This window comes from Poecilia formosa, unplaced genomic scaffold, assembly GCF_000485575.1.
Source record: "Poecilia formosa unplaced genomic scaffold, Poecilia_formosa-5.1.2 Scaffold340, whole genome shotgun sequence".
In the NCBI taxonomy this organism is placed as follows: domain Eukaryota; kingdom Metazoa; phylum Chordata; class Actinopteri; order Cyprinodontiformes; family Poeciliidae; genus Poecilia; species Poecilia formosa.
This window is the reverse complement of record NW_006800279.1, coordinates 179,347-203,796: the sequence shown is the minus strand read 5'-3', so window position 1 is coordinate 203,796 and position 24,450 is coordinate 179,347. Positions and strand designations below refer to the sequence as shown.

The 24,450-nt window shown below is 38.1% G+C and overlaps 1 protein-coding gene across 1 annotated transcript; it reads right to left on the bottom strand.

The window, feature by feature from the left end:
• On the bottom strand, positions 1 to 24,118 carry edaradd (EDAR-associated death domain). The gene is made up of 6 exons (XM_007573911.2): positions 23,878 to 24,118; positions 8,266 to 8,333; positions 7,860 to 7,902; positions 5,880 to 5,953; positions 2,623 to 2,671; positions 1 to 1,112 (listed from the first exon to the last, which is right to left on the bottom strand). Exons 1-6 carry the CDS (start codon positions 23,909 to 23,911, stop codon positions 724 to 726), a joined length of 657 nt encoding a protein of 218 aa, XP_007573973.1. The 5' UTR covers positions 23,912 to 24,118; the 3' UTR covers positions 1 to 723.
• Positions 24,119 to 24,450: the final 332 nt, after the last annotated feature.

The following is a 24,450-nucleotide window of genomic DNA, read 5'->3' as shown; positions in this document are numbered from 1 at the left end:
TGAGGTTTTTTTTTTTTATTATAGAACATGTTGCCGTGAGGCGACAATGCGAACCACCGGTGTTAAATCTGTGAAAAGACTGTTTTGTACTTCTCCAACCCTTGTTTCACTGATGGCTAGCAGCAGTCCTTTCTGCCCACAGCATCACCACCGGCTGCAGCTCTTTGAAGATACTTGGATGCCATTAGTAACGGCAACATTTAGTTTCTCTTTGGGACACAAACAGTATTTTTGAAATTAAGTGAATTGGCTGCGTTATGGCTAAAGCAAGTGCTGTGATACAAATCAAGTGAACACAACATCTCATTTATTGTTGTCTTCAACTACACAACAGCACTTTTGATGAGATGCATCATGTGCTTGTTCTGACTTTATATTGGAAGAGATGTGAACCGTCAGACAGCTCTACAAAAGCACCGACACCACTGGTGGAGAGCTGAAGGATATGAATCATTCTGTTACCTATACATCTGTGTTCCACGTTTCAGTCACGTATTTATTGTAATCAGCGTTACTGACCAGAAGACTGACACTCTTCTTCCTTTTTCTGTTCATTACCTGTTTTCTTTTCAAAGGTTCGTTTTCTAAGTATTTGCCTAAACAAAAAAAACAAAAGCAAAACACACCTGTAGCTTGGATCCAAAAAATATAAAAGAGAAGAAATCCAAAACATGTACACCCTGGGAGAGGAAACAAACAGATAAATATATATTCTTCAACTTATTAGTGAGTCTGCTGCCAACGTGACGGCCAGTCCTTTTCTATCCAGCTTTGCAGCAGCCGCAGCACGTCGATGCGCTGATAGATGCGGCACAGTTCGGTGAGCTCGGTGACCGTCTTCTGGTTGTAGCGCAACAGGAACTCCTGGGTGGGGCTGTGAGACAAGGAGCCCTGGGTCCGATGCTCCAGCAGGGTGAGTTCGTCATAGCTCATTCCCCAGCGGCTCGCAAAGTTCTTCCAGTTTTTGATGGTGCAGTGGTTTGGGTCCAGCTTCAGCCGCAGCGAGTCCAGCAGGTCTTTGTCGTTCATGAGGTCGCTGATCTTGGGTGGGGGTGCCGGGCAGCAGCATTTTTCACAAGGGCTGGCGAGAATCTGCAGTTGTTTGGGACAGTCTGAGCACAAAAGGGGAAAAAAGAGGAGCTAACTTCAGAGACTATGTGGAACCCAGCCTGTCTCCAACATCACACTAACTAATATAGGAATCATTTCATTCATCATTACTGCCAAAAAAATGAGTCATAAGAGAAAAAAAACCCAACAAAATCCCTTGGTCCTCCTTAGATCTTTGGATCATTTATGTACCACTTCAGAAAATCAGCAAGACATATTTAAATTGTAGTTTTAAATTCATTCACTAAAATCAATTCAAGCAGCCAGTTTCCATTGGCATTACTGTAAGGAGCAGCAGCTGCAAATAAATGATTACTAATAATGGGGATGCCTCCACAAAAGTAGATGCTTATCTTAAAGTCTGATGTATTTTTCTCTGGATTGCATTAAAATAACAGAAACAAGAAAACATTTCTTGTGAGAGTACGAACTGCTCAACACTGCCAGTTTGCTGCAGCTGTTTCGAGTCTAATGGCAGAGTAGCAGCTTCTTGTGACAGGAAAACTTTATCCAGGGTCATCGGTGGCCATGCTAACTAGCCTGAGGTATCACGGCAGGCTCTGGTGTGGTGAAGAAGGGGGAGGCTGTGAGCAGCATGTACATGAGCATGATTGACAGCGCTAAGACCCTCGTCCTGGCTCTGATTGGTTGTTTCTGACCGAGGTGTGCAGTAGGGGAAAAGAGGAGCTTTTGTGAAAGTTAGCTACTGGTTTAAATGTCAAAACAATTTATTTATTACGGCTAATTGATTAAATATTTCATTAAATCATAGAAAATACAAATTTATAATAGATAATGGAGGGTTTCCATTAGTTTTTCTGTGTGTTCGTTGGAGAGATTTTAGAATAAGCTGACAGAGATTAACATCCAGATTATGGAAGTTGGCATTCCATGTAGCATTTTGAAATAAACACTTGAGACAAAAATTGCAGTTTTCATGCTTAAATGATTCTGCAATAATTACATATGGCACATAATGTTTTGTGTGTGTCAAACAGAGCACTTTGCTCTCAGACTGTAGGTACACTGGTGATTCCAAGAGGTTCTAAAAGTAGAATGGGAAACGGATCCTTTAGTTGTTAGGGTCCGACTTAACTCTCTCCTGCTATGGATGAATTAGTTGATCCTTTCTTTCAGTGTTTAAGTGTCTCTATCTTACAGTCACTGGTTGAGGTCTTACTAACTTCCTGTGCTCTCTTTCAAAATGTAGACTGCAAAACCCACACACAGTTTATCTGTGTTTCTGTGTTTCTCTTCCACATGAAGCCTCTGATGGAGCTACTGTTATTAACTTTTTACTTCACTTTACTTTTCCAACCCTAAAAACTGTTAAGCTTTTTAGCCGGTGTGGATACCGAACCAAACTTGACAGTATGATGTAATAACTAGGGTCAATATGAAGCGGTGTAAGACTGATATTTTGTGTAAAGTGGCTTAAAATGACATGTTGTGAATTGGTGCGAAAACCCCCCAAACTGAACTGAATTGAGTTAAAAAACCAACAAACTGTACCTGGTGAAGTAGATGTTGGGCAAGTGCAGTCCTCCACATCTTCAACTGGCTACAAGCACAGAATATACAGGTTACATTTATTCATATAGTCATTTCTACCTATGCAGGGATCTTACACACCTGGCAAGAACAAAAAGTGAAAATAATTGTATAAAAGAAACAAAAAACTGAATTCACTTCTCCCTGAAAAAGAGGTAGTTATTTTGGATAATAACATGATTTGTACAAGATAATTACAGGGTGATAATTATCTCTTTGAATCCATTAAGAGAAATCCTGCACTAGTGTGTTCAGCAGATATTACCAGCTGTTTCATCCAATTCTAAATTAACCCATTTCAACTAATGTAATATTATATATATATATATATATATATATATATATATATATATATATATATATATATATATAGTGTATAAATCACTTATTGTTGTCAAATATTTGTATTTAACTGTCATTTCACAGAAATCAGTTCTTTTTTTTGTTGATTGATTTGAAAAAGCCACAAAAATCATAAAACATCCAGGGGACTGTATACATTTAATAGGAACTGTACATATGATGCATCTTAATGTAAAACATGATTTGTGTGAAACAGTGTTGACAAGATTTTATCTGATGTGAATGACGTGTAACACCACAACGCCGACGCCTCCTCCACTTTGAAAGTTGCCTGAATGACGTTTCTTCCTCTGCTCCTATACATTGTTCTTTTTAGATGGCGCTATCTGACAGGGGGACTAATCACAAAGCCTTTTAGCATTATTTAGGTGCACGTAAACAGTTATTTAAAACTATTATCTATAATCCCTCATGATGAAAAATCAGAAATCAAAAATGCAGAGTCTTAGGATAAATTAAGTGTGGTTACGTCTAAGTGACAACATTCAGAGCTGTACATCTATTGTTTCATGTTTCATGTTACAGACGCTACCTGGATGCTCCTACAGTGAAACGTGTTAAAACAGAAACCCAGCAGTGCATTTTTAGCACATCAAGGTTCTGCTTCCATGTCCCCGGGGTCGATATTTCATCAATACACATTTGTGAACGGTCAGATTTTCTTCCCCACTTTCAGCTGATGACTTCTTCTTCTTCTTCTTCTTCTAAAAGCGTCTTACCATCAAAGCTCCCTTTGAGAAAGTTGCATACCACAGACTGATGGAAGCTGTCTTTCTATCTTCAGAGCGGCTGCTCTGTTATTAGAGGAGCTTGCAGCTGCGCAGCGAAACAAAACCACAACCTGTTTGCTCACAGCACAGATTAAAGAGGAATTAAACGCTGTGCATCGTTCTCAGACCTAAAGAGGAAGGTGTGGTAGGAGTGCTCTTTGGGGGGGCAGAAAAACTAAACACCAACAATCCGAATTTGTCTAAATATTGACGGTTCAACGTGATAAAAAAAGATGGTCACGCTTGTAGATTCCTTGGTTCAAAACCACAGTCAGATGTTCTCATTATGAAGTAAATAAGAATATCACAACAGCAAAATACACTTATATGCATATAAATGAGAAAGATAGTTTTCATTTAAACTGCATGTGTCAAACTCGAGGCTTGTGGGCCAAATCTGGCCCGCCGTAGCTTTTTATGTGGCCCTCTAGATCCTAGACTAAACACTAAGTGTGCTTAAATATTATTTTAATCAGTCAAATTAATGCAGTTTTTATCCGTTTACTGCCAAATTATGTCAGTTTTTCCAGTTTCTTGAGAATTATTGTGGACGTTCACACAAAATCAACAAATCTCTGCACTTTTTTGCATTAATACATAATTAGGAGTTTATTGCAGATTTTTCTCAAAAATTGTAAAAAAAAAAAAATTACTTGTATTTTACTGTCGTTTTTATCTTTAAAAATACACTACAAACAATAACTCATCAAATAATTTGGTTAATAAAATCATGCAAGTTTGAATGAAGCATGTTAGTTTGTGAATCTAATGATAAAAATGGTTCAGTTCAAGCAGCATTAACTACTGGCTCTTAGCAACATGTCCAGCCTTAACATTGTGATTACAATTGTTCTGAAGATGATGATGGTTCTGTTGTTCTCATCCATCCTGTGTGTGGTCCAGCAGAGAACAGGAAGGCTAACCTGTGGGTTCTATACCAGGTCCAGAGTGACGTTTCTACAGTGACAGTTTGAGCTGCCATGTCATCTGCTGGTTCTGGTCCACTTTTATGAAGTCTAGTCGACTCAGCAGATCGTCCAGCACATTTTAGAGAATTTCATGCTTCCTTCTGCTGACAAACTTGATTTTCCAGCAGAACTTGGTTCCGACCCAAACTCCGAAAGAGCAGCAGCAGCTGCAGTGACTATGGTGGAACTGAGCCTGATTGGCAAAGCAAGCTCCCCTGATCTTTAAACCCGTCAGAGCTCTGAAATGAACCTTCTTTTCAGAAGATTAACATTTCTTTTTGAAATATTCTTTTTTTTAATTGATCTTATGTAATATTGAAAATCTCTGAGACTGTGAAATTTGGATTTTCGTTATGCATAAGCCATTATCCTCAAAATTACAAAAATATTTTTACTCCATGTGTAATGAGTCTATATAATGAGTTCAATTTTATGAAATGAGTGACAAAAAATATTAAATCTTTTTCACAATATTCCACTATTTTAGCTGAAAAAAAAAAAATCCCAGCACCATGATTTTCCCACCTTCATCTTCACCATTAGTGATTTTGGGATAAGACTGACCTTCTGACCTCTTAACATGGGTTCAGACTAAGACCTCCCAGCATTTGACAGGCTGGTTGATTGTGTTTCGTTGTGGTTAAGTGATCATACTGACACTGCATGGAGCTTTATATAGATTTTTATTTTTGCTAAGCCAGCTAGTCGAACAGCACTGAGAACTCTCTCAACATGAACAAGGCACCGCTGCACTTTTTAATCTCACGGCCGAAGCAAAGTTTTTTCTTGCACCCTCTCAAACTTAGAACTTAAAACAGCACTCAGTTTGCTGGTTATATGATTCCTGAAATTCCTTTCATGACAACCTTTTTTCTAGTACAACAGCAGTTTTGCACATTTTTTCCTTAGGACATTCAGTTAGTTCTTCTTCTTTTCCTGTATCTGTCCTTATGCCTTTTGAATAATTGAGGTTTTTTACAATGTGCTCTTTTTTCATGCTAAACCCCAGTGCAAATTGACTGTAACCTAAAGCTAATATTTCAAATGGTAACATGATGCTGTCCTAGCAAATTAAGGCAAATACAGCTTGGAAAAAGAACACCATGGTCCAACTGACCTGTCTGATCTTGTCTTGAGAGGAGGGGTGCAGGTACCCAGAGGCCATGGAGCTAAGATGTAGTGTCACAGCATCTGCCAGGCAAATATTACAGGATACACAGGATTAGATGTTTTCATCATATTAGAAGAGAGACATGTAAACAGTGGCCACTTCTAAAACTGTCTAACAACAGAGAATGTTTTTACTTTACCTTCGAGGCTCTATTTAGAATCTCTTTTTCAGTTTGTAATTTCTGTTCTGGCAGATTGTGGATCTGAAATAGCATCTCACATACATGTTTTGATTGATTGATTGGGAGACAAAAATTTAGGCTTAAGAGAATTTTATCTGGAACCTTTTGGCAGAGATTTTTTTACCACCAATATCAAACCACCCAGCATTAAATGTCAAGTCTCATTCTTCTAATGTCTGAGTTTTATTTACCCTAATAGATCCTGCACATAAGCTTTAGCTCAAGTGGGGTTCTGTGAGCTTCTCAAGAACAGTCAGTATCTTACAGAAGAGCTTCTGTGGGTATTACTGTTGGTTTTTGACTTTGCAATAACAGTGTCAAGGTCAAAAAATGGTAATTTTTTGCAAATCTTGTCTGCATTGAGGCTCTGCCCACATGGGAATGATTTTGTTTTTTTAAAGATAGGTTGTCATTTTCAGAATCATTTGTGTCCACATGGAATGATTTTCAGAAATGTTTTGAGAATCCTTAATGTGGAGCTGCAGCATCACCATGTGACATGATCAGCTCCTGTTGTTGTTATGCATGACACGTTTGAGGCTGTGGGTCCAGTTGGGGGACTGGGCTAATACGTTTATGCAAAAGATAGATTTTCATTACATGCATGAACACGAGGGTGAAATGTTCACTTTTGAACCCATTTTTTTTCCCTTTCCGTTTTGAACAAAGAAATGAAAAAAAAAAAAAACATCACATGGAGGCAGGGTTGAATCAGTTAAAAATGTTGAGATGATGGTAGTAAGAGGGTGAAAGCAAATGTAGAACATTTTTCCATTATAAAATACAATGTCTGCACCTTTGCAAATGCAACATGAAACTTTTGAGTTGTTTTAACTTTGAGAAGCAATAAAAGCTTAACACCCTCCGTGTGAAATTCCATCTAATTCTCCAAACAGGGAACACTCTGGCCGTTGGTTATTGTAGGGAACCCACTTTGGATTTGCAGAACAAACACTTCATCTCTAAATGTGTCTATGACTGACAGACGGGATTTTGGAGGTAGGGGGACACAAGGGCTCTTTTTTTTTCTTCTTTTTTAAACTTTTTTTTTTTTTTTACATTCTGCCATGTTGATTGAAAGTGTAGCATCTGCTTTATATTCACTTCTCAAATATGTAGAAAGACAAATAAATTGTTAATAAACAAACAAATCTGTTATTTTTAATGATGTGGGGAAAAAATCATTTAACTGAGAATTAGATGGCCTCATCTAGAGGTCAGCTGGATTTACCAAGTAGGCTTTTTGGTGCAACAAATTTTACTGCCAACTACCCATTTCCAAAACTTTTTTTTTTTTTTGCTTTGTAACTCCTTACAGTCAAATTTAATAAATTAGATTATGTAATCATTTGAGGCCCTTTTGTCGGATTAAATGGACCTTTTGAAAATAACATTTAAGGAGGTATTAAACATATGCTTCCTTAAGTCCACATGTCTGTTTTTAAAAATCGATTTTTTATTGATCTGATGTAAAATCCTTATTTTAAATGTGATGTCTTCATTACCTGTGAGTGGAAAATCATCGATTAACAAAAACAAAGGCTTTCACATTTCCACCTAAGTGTAATTAATCCACTTGATGTGTGTCACTTGGTCATGACGTTCTTGAAATAAATAAACTGTCAGTAATATTTTAATTTATTGAATGACTCTTTAGGGTTTTTGGTGCAGCACATTATATTCCTGACTAAAACTGTCTACACATGCTCAGCATAACACACCAAATTTGTAAGAGCATTTATTACCGTGGGGATCTGTGACTTGGACAGGATAATTGGCCTCCAAGGACTGCAGGAGAGACAAGGACAAACACGACCACATTACATCTGAACAAAGCCGAGACTAATTAAGGAAGAGAAGCTCTGCTTCTGCCAAGGCCGAACAAAATGACTCTCTTGTATGCAGAGACGCAGAGCAGCCTGCCATGACTTGCTCTGCGATGAGCCCTCTGGCACTGGCAGTCGCAGCACAGTGTGTTCAGTTCTGGTACATTTCTTAGCAGATTACTGCAAGACTTTGCAAAGCTTTCCAATTGAGAACAATGTATAATCATCACAAAAACAAACTGGACAGGGAGCAAGTTGCAACAGTGGCATGGTTTACTGATGGCAGGAAGAGATGAGAAAATAAATTAAAAAAAATACTCCTTACAAACTCTGCCACAAAGCTGGTGGTGTCCGTGTCCTCAACAGGTTCAGAAATGCCTCTGTCTGGAACAACTAAGACAAAAAAAAGAAAGAAAAGAAGCATGTACATTTAATCTCTAGTCATTTCAATAATTTTCTACGAAATGTCAAAGCATTACTTGCTCAAAACACAGGAAAACCACTTCCTGCAGTGGAGGACCATGCATGATGTGTGCTTAATGTAGTTCTGAAGGCAGCAGAACTAAACAACAATTATTGGCAAGATGAACAGTGGGAGTTGCTGTACACACGTCAGCAGACCTCGTTTGTTTAATCCACCAAGTGCCTTGGACTTCAGCAGAAATGTAAGAGATCCAAAGCAAAAAAAAAAAAAAAAACAAAAAAAACCTGGGGAATTTTCAAAAACCGAGAGGTGTGTCTCATTTCCATTCCAGATGATCGAAAAGCACCGATTTGAATGACATACCGTTTTGTTCCATGCTGCTTTCTTACATTGTAAAAGCACTGACATCGTACATGTGTACAACCTGTGAGGGTGGATTTAATCTAAAAGGCAAATATAAAAATTCCCTGGATTAAAAAGAAAAAAAGATAAAAATATTCATTATAAAAATTACTACAAAAAAATAAAAAATAAAATAAAAATCGGGTAACCTTGGTCCTTAAGAGGAATTTTACCAGCGACATTTGGGCAGGTATTGGGAGAGAAGCACAAAGGAGCCTTTTCATCAGCAGAAAATACCTGGAAGGGGCAATGTGGGCCTTCATCACTCTACATCACTGTAAGTCATTGTATCCAAAGAGCTCCAAAATAAAGAGCAGCCTTGGCCTTTCTTGAGTTACACTCATTGAGCAAGAAAAAGCTCATTTGAACAGAAACCTTCAATTAGGATTAAGTTATCAAATGTTTCCTACCTTCAGCTGTCCAGCTAGAGACAGAGGGGAAAAAAAAAAAAAAGAAGAACAAGCTGAACACCAGTCAGATCAGCTAAAGTGATATAATATAGACTGCTACATATTCATGCAATTCCAGTATCTGCAGGTGTTTTTAAGCTAAAGTTTTGACTACAAGGGTTCATGACATGGACATATCTGTTAGGAGCTGATGACAGTCTGAAGCAAAATTACACAATTTATTTTTATTTTATTGTTTATTTGACAGGTGCAGATACAATAAGCAGATCAAAACGATCTAATGCCTCCATCACAGTGTTTACAGCCGTGGCTAATTCCCAATAGCTGCTCCCAGACAGCCCTTACACTTCATTTCATTGAAAAGTGAAGATTAACGGTAAAAACAATAAAATACTGATTCGTTTTTTTTTAGTTTTTTTTTACTGTTAATCTTAACTTTTCATTTAAAGAGATATCAAACAATGTCTTCAGACTACTTACTCAGAACAACCACAATAAATGACTGCAGTTCTGGTTCGTTTTTAGCCAATTCCTAAGCCTGAAAATAAATATCTTAATGTCAGTTTTGGTCTTAAAATCAGATGGCATAGACAGACAGAGTTTGCAACTCTGTCTGTCTATGCTTTTATGCATTTGGTAACAGTAGGAGAGGCCTGTGTCCACGCTGTCATGCAATATGATTTGAGAGAAAATCATAGAATGCATGCATTGCACTGCTGCCTGACTTGGTATGTAGTTTCTGATCAGTTTGAAACAAATACTATGATCCAGGGATCAGTTGTCAGTGAAACAACCTGATCTGAACCAAACCTGCAGGAGGTGGAGGAGATATCTGGGTCCTAAATACTATCACTTATGCTACTACATTTTCACATCCTTGAGATAAGCCTGATGAAATTATTAACGGGCCATAGTTCCACAAAGTCCCGACTTCCTGTTTTGAATGCTGGAATGATTACTGATTTTTTCCAAAAACTAAGAAATACACAGGTCCTGATGGAAAGATTAACAAGATGCAGCAATCATTTTAAAACATCTCCATAGTTTTAGATGAGTCATCAAGTGGTTGATTGCAGAGCAGTGAACTCATGTACTAAACGTTCTTTCAGCAGATCAAAAATCATGACTGCTTGTGGAAATTTAAAGTACAAGACGAGACCACACTGATGCTCTTTAGAGACTAAAACACAAAGGTCTGATATTCAACCACTGTCCCTGATTGGCAGATCCGCTCACCAGTTATCTGCATGTGCACCGTTAACAACATTCACTTTGCTGTTTCCAAATTAGCGACTTGCTGCTATATTTAGCAACTTTTCAGACAAAAATAAATAATAAAAAAAAAAAACTGATATTGGCCAAAATTGGAATCGGCAGGTCAGGAGCAGAATGGGAGGCAGATCCTTCAGTTATCAGGCTCCTCTCGTGTGGATCCAGCTCCTTGTCCCTTTAAGACTAGTTTTAATACTAGGCTTAAAACTTTCCTTTTTGATCAAGTTTATAGTTAGACTGGCTTAATTCATTCCGTTTCTGTAGTTATCCACCAGAAGAAAAACTGAAATTCTCCACACTCTGCTCCTTTATTCTTCTACACCTCTCCAATTTGCAGAAACTGTTGTACATTATAATAATAAAAAAATGTATGTGGATTTATTGATTCAGTCAATAAGAACTGCTCTCCGAATGTAAAAAAAAAAAGTTTACTGTGTAACATTTTGCTCCCAAATAGAAATCTGTCAAATCACAATGTCTTAATTACAAAGCATCTAAATAATTCATGTATGGAGTAATGTTGCATCACCTGTTCAACCTTCTTGTATGCAAGAAAATGATTTTTCCACCAACTGGTAATCAAATTAAAATGTATTAATCACACTTGCTGTTGATTTCTAAATTTGGTAACATTTGTTAATGGCAGATATGTCAGGAAGTGACTGCCGGTCAGGAAGTGACTGCGAGAAAAAGAAAGGTAAATCCCCACTGTCACATCCTCTTTAGACAAACCCACACTACTAAGAAATGTTTATAATGATGCCGTTTGCTTCCACAGGACTTTCACTATTGTCATCTCCAGAAAGAAACAAACCGACTGCGTCTTGAAATGTGCAAGTGAAAAAGCAATCCTGCACACAACTGTTTTAATGTTTTTATGGGGTTTTTTAACAGCACACATTGTTCTTTATTGTACTTCTTGACCTGTGCCTTATTCAAAGATTGCTCAAATTAGCCACAGGCTTACTTGTTTTAACTTATTTAAAAAGAATACATCCCTTCTGTGTACATTTTACTGGTATTTTAATATCTTAAAGGAAAATACAGCATGCAAGTAGGAAGTGAAAAATCTGTATATAGATTTCTCTGCATCATGACGTATTTTGCTTAAGTGATCTTTGGTGGAAAGAGGAAATCCCTTCAGCCAATTAGAATCAGTTGGTCCAAAGCAAGATTAGCTTGACATTAAAATTTGTCACCTGTCCCTGTTCAGCTGGATTTGCGAAGCAGCTCCCTGAACAACATCGTGCAGTCTGGGCTCTTTGTGACAAAGCAGACGATGCATCCAGAACGTTACGATAAACTCATAAAGAAACATCACCCTTCATGCTCGCAACAGGTGCTTAAGAGGCAATTAAAACAATTGCATACGTAAATTCTGATGCACTTCGTCTAAATATTCAAATGATGCACATCCCCACTACTAAAGGCCGTCTTTGACAAACTACGGCGAGATGCTGTGAAAGCAGGGATGCCTGTAAATTTACTCAAAACCAGAGTAGCACATTCAACAACTAATTCACACTTAAAGTCATTGCTTCAGGCCACAAAAGTATTACTTTCCAATCCAGTCATCATAGCATGATTGCTTTAATATCTTATGATTCTGTGGAATACATTCTGTGCACTTTCCACACAATTGTGTTTTTCCACACATTGGAGAGGGGAGGATACCGTTTGTTTATCTTGTGGGTCAATTCTTTATTATTCTGTAATGTGCTTTGAGCTGCTGGGTGTTCCAATCAATCAATACATTTTATTTATGGAATACATGTCACAATATCAAAACCTAATGCATATACTCAACACTATTGACATTGCGAGGAGAAAATGAATGAATTTGGAAGCATTTTCTGATCTTTGCGTAGCCCTCCCTTTAGGATCCACACCTGTGTATCGAGAAGAAAGAGTAGCCTTACGGCAAATGGAAGCTAATTAAATGAAATTCATCCTCCTCCACAGCATGTGAAGAAGTTTGATTAGGTAGAACACCATACAACAAGTCCTAACCTGCTGAGAGAAGGTCACAGGTTTCAGATGTTATGTGTTGTATAATTAAGATCCATCAAATCAGCTACGCTTGCTCATAAAATACTTGTGTAAAGACATAATTTTAACGTTTCTTTTTAGCTCGTGGTAGTTGTATTTTGTTCTGCTTCTAATAGTGTTGTTTGGGACATATTACTATGAAATATCGTATCTGCCATTCAGATATGAAGCTGTTACCATGTCACACAGCAACAACTTAGATTTTTACAATTCAGATTTGTTGCAGTCAAATTGAATTTGAATGGACGTTCAGCAGCTTAAAAATAAACGTGTTCCACCAAAGAAGATGCTGGTTGGTTGAAGACAAAAGAGAAACTAAGCTGTAGTTCACGTTAATCTGCAGAAAAGTTGTGGACTTGAGAATATTGCCATTGGAGCGTTGGAGCGTTGAAGGTTTTAGCGCAGATAGGAAGCAATTGTAAGACTACAGACTCCTGCTAAATGGTTGAGAGGTGACTATTGACAGAGCGGCATAATTACTGTAAAACAGAAAATTTACAGGAAAATACTAATATGGGAGCACGCCAAGACAGAGGAGTAAAGTTTGGTACTTTCCCGGCCAAAACGGGAGTCTTGACAGGTATGTGTATGTATAGTACAACTATACATCCTCAGAGAGCCGCAAAGACTTTGCATCATCATAACCACCATGTAAAACCTTTCATATGACATAAGGTTTGGCCAGCCCATCTATATAAATAAAGTCCGTCTTTGATTAACTTGTTTCACTATGTACTGTGAAGGAAATAAGTATTTGATCCCCCACCGACTTTAAAAAGGTCATAATTTTATGACATTCTTCTTTTGTTGAAATAAAGAATATAAAGATTTATAAAGATAAAAAAATATCTACTGATATTCTTTTGGCATAGAATATCAAAAGAAAAACAGAGAAAATGACATGAAATGAGAAATTAAAGTGAATTTGAATTCCATTGAAGGAAATAAGTATTTGGTACCCAAGTAAAAGATAATTTAATACTTGATGGCAAACCCTTGTTTTCAAGCACAGCAGTCAGATGTTTCCTGTAGTTTTTTGAACAAAGTGTGCACACCCTTTAGGAGTCATTTTGGCTCACTCTTCTCTGCAGGTCATCTCCAAATCCTTAAGGTTTTTAGGCATTCATTTGGAAGTGCAAAGCTTTAGCTCTCTTCATAGATTTTCTGTGGGACTGAGGTCAGGAAAGACAACTTTAGACAAGTCTTTAGTCGTGCCCATGATGGAGATGTTGGAGTGTCACTGAGTTTGTTGGCAGGTGGCCTTTCATATAGGGATCAATGTTTCTCATGCAGGTAACAAGATCACTGAGATCAGGGTGTCTCTGTGGGAGTCAACATTAGTCATGGTTGTCAGGTGATCAAATATTTATTTCCCTTAACGAAATGAAATAATTTTGTATTTAAATATCATTTAATTTTCTAGATTCTCTTTTGATATCCCACCTCTTACATGAAGCTACCAGAAAAATCATAGACTGAGTACAAAACTTTCAAAATCAGTGGGGGGATCAAATACTTATTTCCTCCACTGTAGTTGTCTTCTCTTGATGTTTGACTCATTTGTACGAATATATTCAACAACACTTGCAACCTGAAATCCTTGAAATATACATATTTTTAAAAATCAACTGCATGACATTTGAAGAGTCAGGTTTCAAAGCTCAGAAGAGAACAAACAACAACAACAACAACAAAAAAACAGTCCTAATCTATCCCAAAACTTCAATTCAATAGCTCAAACTAAACTTACTTTGGCCGGGCTTACATGCCATTGCTTTTCTTTTAGTTTAAGGCACCTAGTTATCAAATGTATGTTGTAGCCAAGATCAGTGGAGCATTGTTCAGCTTTACTGGGAATGCGAGAGCATGTACCTGCACGCTTTGGATACAGTTCAAGAGATGAAATATAAACCACATCATAATTCTTTGCTCAGGGCCGTAATTCCATGCAGGTGAACCCAGCTTTTCACTGTTTTGACCACCCAAGTCTGCTATGAAAGAGCAGCCAAGTGGGCCCTTGCTTGACATGTGGTTGTTTCCACACATGAATGGAGGTGAATGGCATGCCAATACCTGACCCAGACCACGGCAGTGTCTAGACTGAAAGGAGCTATAAACACACACACACACACACACACACACACACACACACACACACACACACACACACACACACACACACACACACACACACACACACACACACACACACGCACACACGCACACACCACTTCCACAAAGTCAGTCAGCAGTGTGCCTCCAACAGTCAGTGTGTTTATGTTTATACTATCTCTTTAGTCACATGTCACCTGATCAAAATAGATCACATACATAAAAAAAAAAAATTCAAAGCAAAAAAAGCAAGAAGGTACTTGTCAACACCCTGCAGCTCTACTTGTTTCTCTCATCTGCAAGGCGGTTGGCTGGTAATACCGAGGCTTTAGATGGATATTTCCTGAAAGCATTTTAAAAGACTTTCTTTAGCCATTCTTTATTTTCTGAGAGCTAAGAAACCGAAACTTGTAAATACATGCAATTTGTCAAATATGTTCCTAAGGAGGAATTAAAAATGGTAAGTGGTGTTTTGAAGTGGCTTGATGCTTCTAATCAGAGCGATGGTTGTAAGGTGTGGTAGCGCGAGGCCTGCAGAGACATGAAAATCAAAGACCTGCACTCATTCATCCAATCTGACACTTTGGTTGAGCAGCACAAGTTTCATCAGACACTTCGCTCCACTGTTTTGGGTTGCAGGCAGAAAGTTTTTTGCCAAAATGCTCAAAACAGTTTCATTTCATTCAAAATCCAAATCCTGTTGCATATCTGGTGTAAGAAACCAAGAATAACATGGATTCCTTTGGTTGTAGCCCCTTTCACTTCGTGGTCCCACAATAAAAACACATCTGTAAGCCCTCCTGTGTTTCACTGACTCATTCTGATTGTGGGCTGTGTGTGCTTTCAGAACATGCAGCAGGTTAATGGAAAAAAGGGGAGTGGCTTATAAAAGCAACATTAACCTGAGCGTTATGCAAAATGAGCATCAATGTTTCCCCTAGCTAAGCTCTGCCACAGTCTTCATGGTTGCGTCTAAACACTTTCAATGTTTGTAATACGTGCAAGAAGTACACATGCATAATCCTCAGCATGTTTTGATCTGAACCTGGTTCTGCTGGAAGTTTCTTCCTGAATCGTTCCACTAAACTCTGGTTTTGTAAAATGCACAATGTAGCTTTCTTACAGTAACTGTGTTTAAAATAGAAATGTGAGCAACAGTTTGTTGATGTTCTTCTAATGTAAAAAGCAAAACAAAACAAAAAAAACAACTTAATTTTGCAATTAAAAGTGTTTTGATTAAATAAGAAATGCAATGAAAATCACATGTGAACAAGTTTGCTCATGCAATAAATCCCTGATTATATTCAGACTTCAGCAGTGGCACTAGCACTCATCATCCAGAAGCCAACAGAGACGCTGGCAGGTGTTTTGGGAAAACTAGTCAGTGGTTTTACAGAAGAGCTATGGATTCACACTTTCAAATGACTCAACTTCTGATGAACTGAGCGAAGCTGTGAGATGAAGTCAGCTGCCCATCGCAAAAGGAATTGAGCGCTTTGCTGCTGTTTATAATCTGGAGTGACTCATGCAATGTGACTTTGAAGTTTTGTGAAACACACCAGTTTCAATACAATATGATAGTACAAAAACCTCATCAAAACACATTTTTTAGTTTTTTTTTTCTTCTTCTTCTTTAAATTGCAGTGTTTCCATTAAGAAAATTTACTTTTGTAATACCAGGTCTGGCCACCTGTCCAGGGTGTATCTTGTCTCTCGATTGATGACCGGTGGAGACAGCCCCCTCTGGCACCAATATGAGAATAAGCGTGTTTAAAGGATGGATGGATGAAACTCCAATTTGTACAATTTCAATGGAAACACAGTCTGAATCATGTTGGATCAGAAGACAACAGGCTGGGGCGGGGTGATCAAATCCTCTGTTTCAGCACATTTTGGCTGGTTGTAAAGGACACCTGCCGTTGCACTACACAGATCGAAAGTGAGATATTGAGTTTTTGGTCAATTTTCAAAGTGATGGGTAAACATACATCACTTAATATCTCACACATTCACATGAAGGACATTTGTAAGCCACTTATACAATTTTCCAAAAGTTAATGAAGAATTAAAACACAAAAATATTTTAGAAAGGTTTGTGATTTTGCCAGCATCAAATGGGAAGTTTGGTATAGCTGCCAAAATCTATCCCTGATTCAAAAGGAATTGGCCGCCATTGCTAATTTGAATAAGCCACATATAAATATTAGTAGCCAAAATTGAATTTCAGTGGCTTATTAGAACTTGGACAATGTCCATGATCATTACAGGTAACTTAACTAGAGCAGTGAAACAGTATAAAAAATCATGTATAATGATTTATTATACATTCTGAGATGAGGTTTTTATCACAATCTTCTGTGATGACTGTCTGACACTTTATATTTTAGACATGTTGAATCAGCTGCTGGTGGCACAGCTCTCTGTCCTGTCTTGGTATTAGTCTTAGTTTCCCTTTTCTTCAAATACCCCAAATCAACCAAGCTGTGTTCCTCCTTCCTTTACTGATGTTTTTTCACAGAACTGAACACCAACCCTTAAGAAAAAAAAATGTGCTTAAGACTTCCATAATAGAAATCAAGATAAATATAAGTAATCACATCAACCTGAAACTGACTCTACAGAGAATCAGAATGTATATGGCCGCCTGATGATATACCAGTCATTTTTGTCAACTAAATAAGAATTTTTACATCCAACTGTACAAAATAAAGGAAAATTGTTTTAAAAGATGAATAAAAAGCCGTATTGAACTAACAAAATAATTTCCATGCCACTGACAACAGTGATGTTAAAAAAAAGCTATTGCACAGGCTGAACTGACATAAAAATATGCCGTAGCATGTATGGTTAAACCTAAACCAATATTTATAATAGCCTAATCAATCAATTGAAACAGAGAAGATAAACAATACAGAGGTGCATTGTACTTGTTATTTTTGTCCCGTTTATGTTTATTTAATCCACAAACGAGGAACGTATGCATTTTGTGTGACTTTATCACAAGCGGCATTTCCAAGGACTTGAGTGAACTGGAAGACAAAAGAGTTGCTAAAGATAGCTGAACCTGAGCCACAGCCACTGAAATCTAACACCAGTTCATATTTGTTTAAATTTCGTGAAGAAATAAGTTGTGCTCAGTGTCTTCTTCTGAGGTTTTCATCTCGTTTCCTGCAGTGAATCTTGGTGCAGCACCCCCACAGGTGAGCGGGTGAACAAGTTTTTCATAGGGTTTGGTTTGACAGTGCAGTGTGAAAGAGAACTATAACAGCTGAAAATTTAACAAATGTGGCAATTTTGGTCCCCAATGGAACCAAGTCTACCAAACTAACTGGTTTGAAAACACCCTAGGGTGCCAGAAATCCTTGGGCATTTCAATGTTAATGTCTTATATCATTGCAAATTAGTTTTAGTTCCCCCAGAAATGGGAATTGAATCTTGATTAAAAAATAAAAAATAAAATAAAATTGATATACTGCCTTTACACAAGGATCTGGAGCAAATGTGACGTAATTTACTATATTATAGATGTGAATGCTTTTTGTATTTATTTTAATGGCATAAACTAAACTATTAATGACAAACTAAGCTAGTAAGCAAACCCTTAAGATTAGAACATTTTAAGTTAAACCTTGAACTTTTTGTTAGTTTGTGTCAAGAAAGCTGACTGTTAACCACAAGGGAAACGCGCCTATCTTTTTGAAACAGAAATGTTCTTAGTTGGAACCCAATTTCCAGAAAATATTTGCCTACAGGTTTTACAATTTGGGGCCGTCGGTCTACTAGTGTACATGAACTCAATAATGTAATTAGACAACCAACAAGCTCCATACTGGCCCAAATAGGACCTTGGTTCTTTCTCCAACCAATGACCCTGTGTACCAGTTTGCTAGCAATTGCCGCCTATAATGGCGTATAAAACTGATAAACACCAAGCCTCTTGTGGCTTTAGAGACACTTTCTACATATGTGTGAAGGATGTTTTCCAAATTAAAGATATCAAAATCTATTTTTTTGGAAACGGATGAAAAAAAAATTGGAACCAAAACAGACCAATCCAAAATGCTGGGGCACTGCTTTGTGAAGAAATTTGAGGTTTTATTACAAGCACAGAGAAAATGTAGGGCTTGTTTAGTTCAAATAAGCCATAATAATGGTGCTTGAACCCCCGTCTGACCTGTAAGTTCACTCACAGATGGTTTTTAACCTCTGTGTTGAATTGCAGGCAGTCATTCTCTGCAGTGGGCGTTATTTGTCACCATACGCTAGATGGGTGGTCTGAAAATATTTGCTACCATGACCCCTCAGCTACAAGTTACAAAAAAGAAAAAAGAAAAAGAAGTTTACAAAATGCTCAGATTATCATCTACAGAGGTGTGAGTTGACTCTCTCCATGATTCCACAGACAGAGCTGCAAGGTGTGAAAGCATCACTGAGTTCTAACTGACATGTCGGTGCAGGTGTGGTTTCACTCAGCTTTCATGCAAAAATAGGTGTTAAAAAAAACACATGTCCTCTTGTAGACTTAATACAGTAATTGTTGAAGGAGCTGCTGTTCATGCTTGGATCACATTGGACTGCACCTGAAACACCTGCTAACCTGAAGTATGATTAAGAACATGGTGATTATGGTGATCATCCGACTTCAAACACAAGACCGTAAGTTGCTCAGGTAACGATGGGCAGGAAAACAAAGTTGGCAATGCCTGAACCAACAGGAGGTAATCAGCCTCTGTGGTATACTGGTAGAGCACAGGGCAGGAAATTGTTGTTTTAAAGAGAAGACAGCAGCTGATAAATATAAACCTTGTTAGAGTTTATGCAGATAACTGAAAATAGTACAAGTGACTTTCAGACAATTATCTGGCTTTGACACAAATACACAATATAAAGAAAGATTTTAATTTGTACCGTTTCTCGCAAGCAAGCAGGTAAAAAGTAGGATTGCTAGATATAAACAGAATACCACAGAAACAATAGAAATTTGGCTTATGATAGAGGTGTAGTCTATCTGGCAACAGTGGCAATGCTTGTTGATGACGGCATGCATCAGAACAGAAGAAGTGGAAAGCAGCATAGCTGAAAGTGCAAAGGAAGTGCTCATTAAAAAGACGTGCAAAATGTAAATTATCTGGACCTGGTTCAGGTTTAACCTCCTGTGGTCTTAGAGCAACGCTCAGAAGAAGCGCGGCCGATGTACGGTCAGACAGCGAGGAAACTAGGGATAAAAGTGCATGCAGGATCAGTGCGAGCACACGGTAAAGCAGGCGGGGTTCAATGGAACCCATCTATCAGACCTCCAGCAGTCTTATCATGATGCTGAGGAGGAGCACGGCAAATGTCACAGTCAGGAGGGGTGACGGTCTGATGGTCTTTCCGAAACAACTAAAAGAAAACCTTGTAAAAGCGCACATAGGCTCAGTGAGACCTCGCACATGGTAAAAAACTTGTGAGGTCTAAATGACTCCGTCTCTTAAGACCGAAAAAGGGTTAAACCGTCAGGCCAGGAGCAAAAAAAAAAATTTGCAAAGTGTGTGGAAGATGAGAAATACAAGCACTTTGTTTTACCACCTTGAAACAAAGCATGTGCAGCTCACTACAAGTTCCAGTCACAAAACTGGGAAGGAAAGGCAGGATTCCACACAGACATCCATTACATTAAAGTTGCTGTGTTTATATATAGAAAACATATTTAATTTATTTACTTATGTTTGATTTAACCAGGGAGTCATCATTGAGATTAAGCTGCTGCCTATCATTAAAAATACAGTTAAACATTACAAACTAACATGCACAAAACTGAGTGTAAGACGAGTTTTAACTCTATTGCAAGTTTTATACAAATTGTATCATGATATATATCATTACCTCCACCCATGAATGAGTAATTGACCCTGGAGTTGGGCGCAATCACGTCTGTTTATTTGATTTGTCTTTTTGTTCTTTTGGCACGAGACATTGATATGGTGTGTGTGTGTGTGTGTGTGTTTGTTGTGTTTTTATTGAGACTTGTAATATTAATTGCTTATTGGGACATGAATCTAAGTCACAAGATTCATTTCCCTCCATTATATTGGATTTGTTTTTTTTTTCCCAAGCTTTTGTAATGATAATGGGAGAGTCCGACCTCCGACCCTTCCACTGAACACTGCAAAGATTCTCAATGGGGTTAAGGTCTGAACTCTGTGATGAAGCTGATGTCTGATGAACCCTGAACCATGCACTCAATCTGAGCCCTGATGAATCCTGGAATATCCTCATTCCATCAGAGAAGGAAGAAATCCATTGATAGCATCACCTGGTCACACTTATTTAGGTAGTCAACTGGCCTCAATGACCCAATGCTACTGAACCTGATCAACTGCAGCAACCCCAGATCATGGTGCTGCCCCCACCTACTCTTACAGTAGACATTAGACATGACGGCTACATCACTTCATCAGCCTCTCTTCTTACCCTGACATGCCCATCACTCTGGAATCCAGATTCATCAGATCACATGACCTTCTTCCATTGCACTGGAGTTTAATTGTCATGCTCTCTAATAAATTGCAGCCTTTTCTTTGGTTAGCCTCATTGATTAGTAGTTTTCTTAAGGCTACACAGATGTTCAGTCACCATCCCTTCACAATGTACAAAATTAGCTTACTTTCACTATTAAACAGCCTGGAGTTCTACTTTTAGGGATTTTTCTACAATTTATTACACCAATGTGATGTTGGTAGAACACACAATTGATTTTTTTCCAAATGCGTTTATAAAAATAAAAATCTACAACCACCACCACCAACAACAACAGCAGCAGCAGCAGCAGCAGCAGCAACAATAATCAGTTTGTATGAACTAAACTAATTCCCAAATATAATTCCCAGCAGACATATTTATATGAAAAATGTATCTCCATATAGAAAACAATAACTTTAATGTAATGGATGTCTGTGTGAAATCCTGCCTTTTCTTCTCAGTATTGTTACTGGAACTTGTAGAGAGTTGTGCTTGCTTGGCATTGCTGGAATTAAAGCACATGCTTCGTTTTAGGGTGGTAAAGCATAATGCTTGTATTTTCTCTGTTCCACGAACTGCAGATGACATTTTTCTGCTCCTGGTTTCACTGTTTGACCCTCCCATGGTCGTAAGACACAGAGCCATTAAAACCACACAAGTTTTTTACCCTGTCCAAGGTTTTTTTTATGTGGTTTCTGGAAAGACTGTCAGACCGTCACCCCTCCCCATGGTGCTTAGTCGTTGTCTAATAATGACATTTTCCGTGCTCCTCCTGAGCATCACACCAAGACTGCCGGGTCTTAAAATTTACATTTTTGCAACAAAGTCTTCCATTGACCTTCAGCCATGGTGCTTCCCACTTGCTCTGTTTTGATGCCAGCCAGTTACGTCATCAACAAGCATTACCATAGTTAACCAGTAGACTACAGATCTCCATCGTAGGCTGAATAAATGTATAGCGCTCATGCCTAGTTTGATGTCCTGCTTAGTTGTGACACCCTCCCAGAGCGAGACATCAGCTGATGCAGAATCTAACGTTCAATGACATACTTTGCCCTACTTTTCAGTGATTAACCTCATCTCTCTCTTAGACAGAAGGTTTCACTGTGACTAATGGTATGTACTCTCCTTGATCCTACAATGTTGGAAACCAGCTCAGAGCTTTTCCATTTAACTTTGTTTCTCTCGTAGATGAAGCCACTAAAGAAGTAATAACTGTCAGCTTTTTACATTTCTTCAAAATAGAAAGTACTCTTGGATCACAACTTATGTGTTTTTTTGTGTGCCTGCTTTGTCACCATAAATCCCCAGGGCTGATGTAGGCTCACCCCGAGCCAGGTTCTGCTGGAGGTTTCTTCCTGTTAAAAGGAAAGTTTTTCTTTCCGTTATCATTACATGCATGCTCAGTATGAAGGCCTGCTGTAAAGTCAACGACAAAATGTCACAACATGTTGATCCATAAGGAGTGAGTGATGCAAGTCAATGGCTCAGTGGAATCTCCAGGGTCTTAAGACAGAAAACTAATTAACTGATCTGAATAATAAACTGAATTTGACTGTGTTGTTTGGTAACTTTCTGAATTGTTTTGAATTGCATGCACTTTATTTGGACTTTGTCTGCATGAATGACTTGAACTGGCTTTCTCGTTTTTTCAAAATGCCTTAAGATGACTTATGTAGTGTTCTATAAATAAATTGATTCGCAATGTAAAATAAATTTTAGTACTGCTTCAATTAGTAACAACTTAAAATGAGAGGCATTAAGTCCTGCTGAAATGAGCTGACAAAAAATGTATCATACAAATGAACAGAAAAGGGGAGCTCTTCTTAACTGTAGTCAATATATATACACTGCTCAAAAAAATAAAGGGAACACTCAAATAACACATCCTAGATCTGAATGAATGAAATATTCTCATTGAATACTTTGTTCTGTATAAATTTGAATGTGCTGACAATAAAATCACACAAAAATCATCAATGGAAATCAAATTTATTAACCAATGGAGGCCTGGATTTGGAGCCACACACAAAATTAAAGTGAAATGTTCCCTTTATTTTTTTTTAGCAGTATATTATATATATATAAAAAATAGGGGTCAGTGTGCAGATGATACCACCCTAGTCCTTCCGCATGAGCTAATAAAACAGGAAGTAATAGTGTGTGTGGTCGCCTACAGGATGACAACTCATTCTGCTGAGTCTGTTCATCCTCCTGTGTGGCTGGACACCGCATCACTGGTGTGTGGTTAAACTGCGTAGATCTGTTTCCACTCAGCAGGATGCAAGAAGGTCACAGGGAGGGAACAGCTTCAGCAGACATCTAATCTGATAGCAGTAATACCTGGACAAAGGTCAGTGGGTTTTCCCACTTTCTGAAGGAGGAAATTTATTCAAACTGGAAACTTTCTTGGTTGGAGTGAGTCAAACCCTGCCCGCTCATTTACTTCCAAATCTGCTGGCTTCCGACCACATTTCACAAAAATGATAACTAATAAGTATTAACAGTTTGTCAGGGTGGTAAAAAAACAAACAAAAAAACAAAACGAAAACAACAGAAACGAGCATAAATATTGTGACTGTAGTAAATTGAACTAAAATGCATCGCTTGATACACAGCTTTAAGAAGATGGAAATAATGAGCAACATATATATGTGCGGAGAGTTTTGTGCTGATAAGGGTCACTATTACTTAAAAAAAATACAATATAAAACTCTTCGCAAGCAACAGACTGCATAAAGTGACATGAACAAAGCCGGGTACTCACCAAACGGCTCCTTACACGCCATTAAACTGCTCATCTTTAAGACTAAGAGGTCTTCAAGCAGAGAAATAACTGAAGCTGGAGTGAAACTCTTGTCTCAGAATGATGCCTCAAAAAAAACACTCCGATATTCTTCACTGGAAACTCAGAGGAAGCAGCCGAGCCAGCCGAGCGGCGGCGTCTCTCCGGAATGAGGTGAGACGCCTCTGTGGAGACAGGTTACCGCAATTAATGCTGCCTTCACGTACCCCTCGTCATTTTAATACTCGCCCCCCGTGAAGGTTCGCGCCCAGGTGTTCCGTTAACCACGACGATTAACGGAACGTCTGCTATCTTTTACCTACCTTTCAGGTAAAAGATAGCAGACGTTGCACACTTAATTTCTTCAAAGCACATCAGATTAATGAGCAGGTAGAGATGAATTAAACTACTCTTTATGCTCTTTTTAATTTCCTGCATCCGGTCACAGTTCCAGATTTGTAACGATATCATAATAAGAAACAACTAACAAACGTAATCGTAGCAAAGGAAATATTAAAATCTCTGAAAATATAAATGGACGGACACAACCAAAAA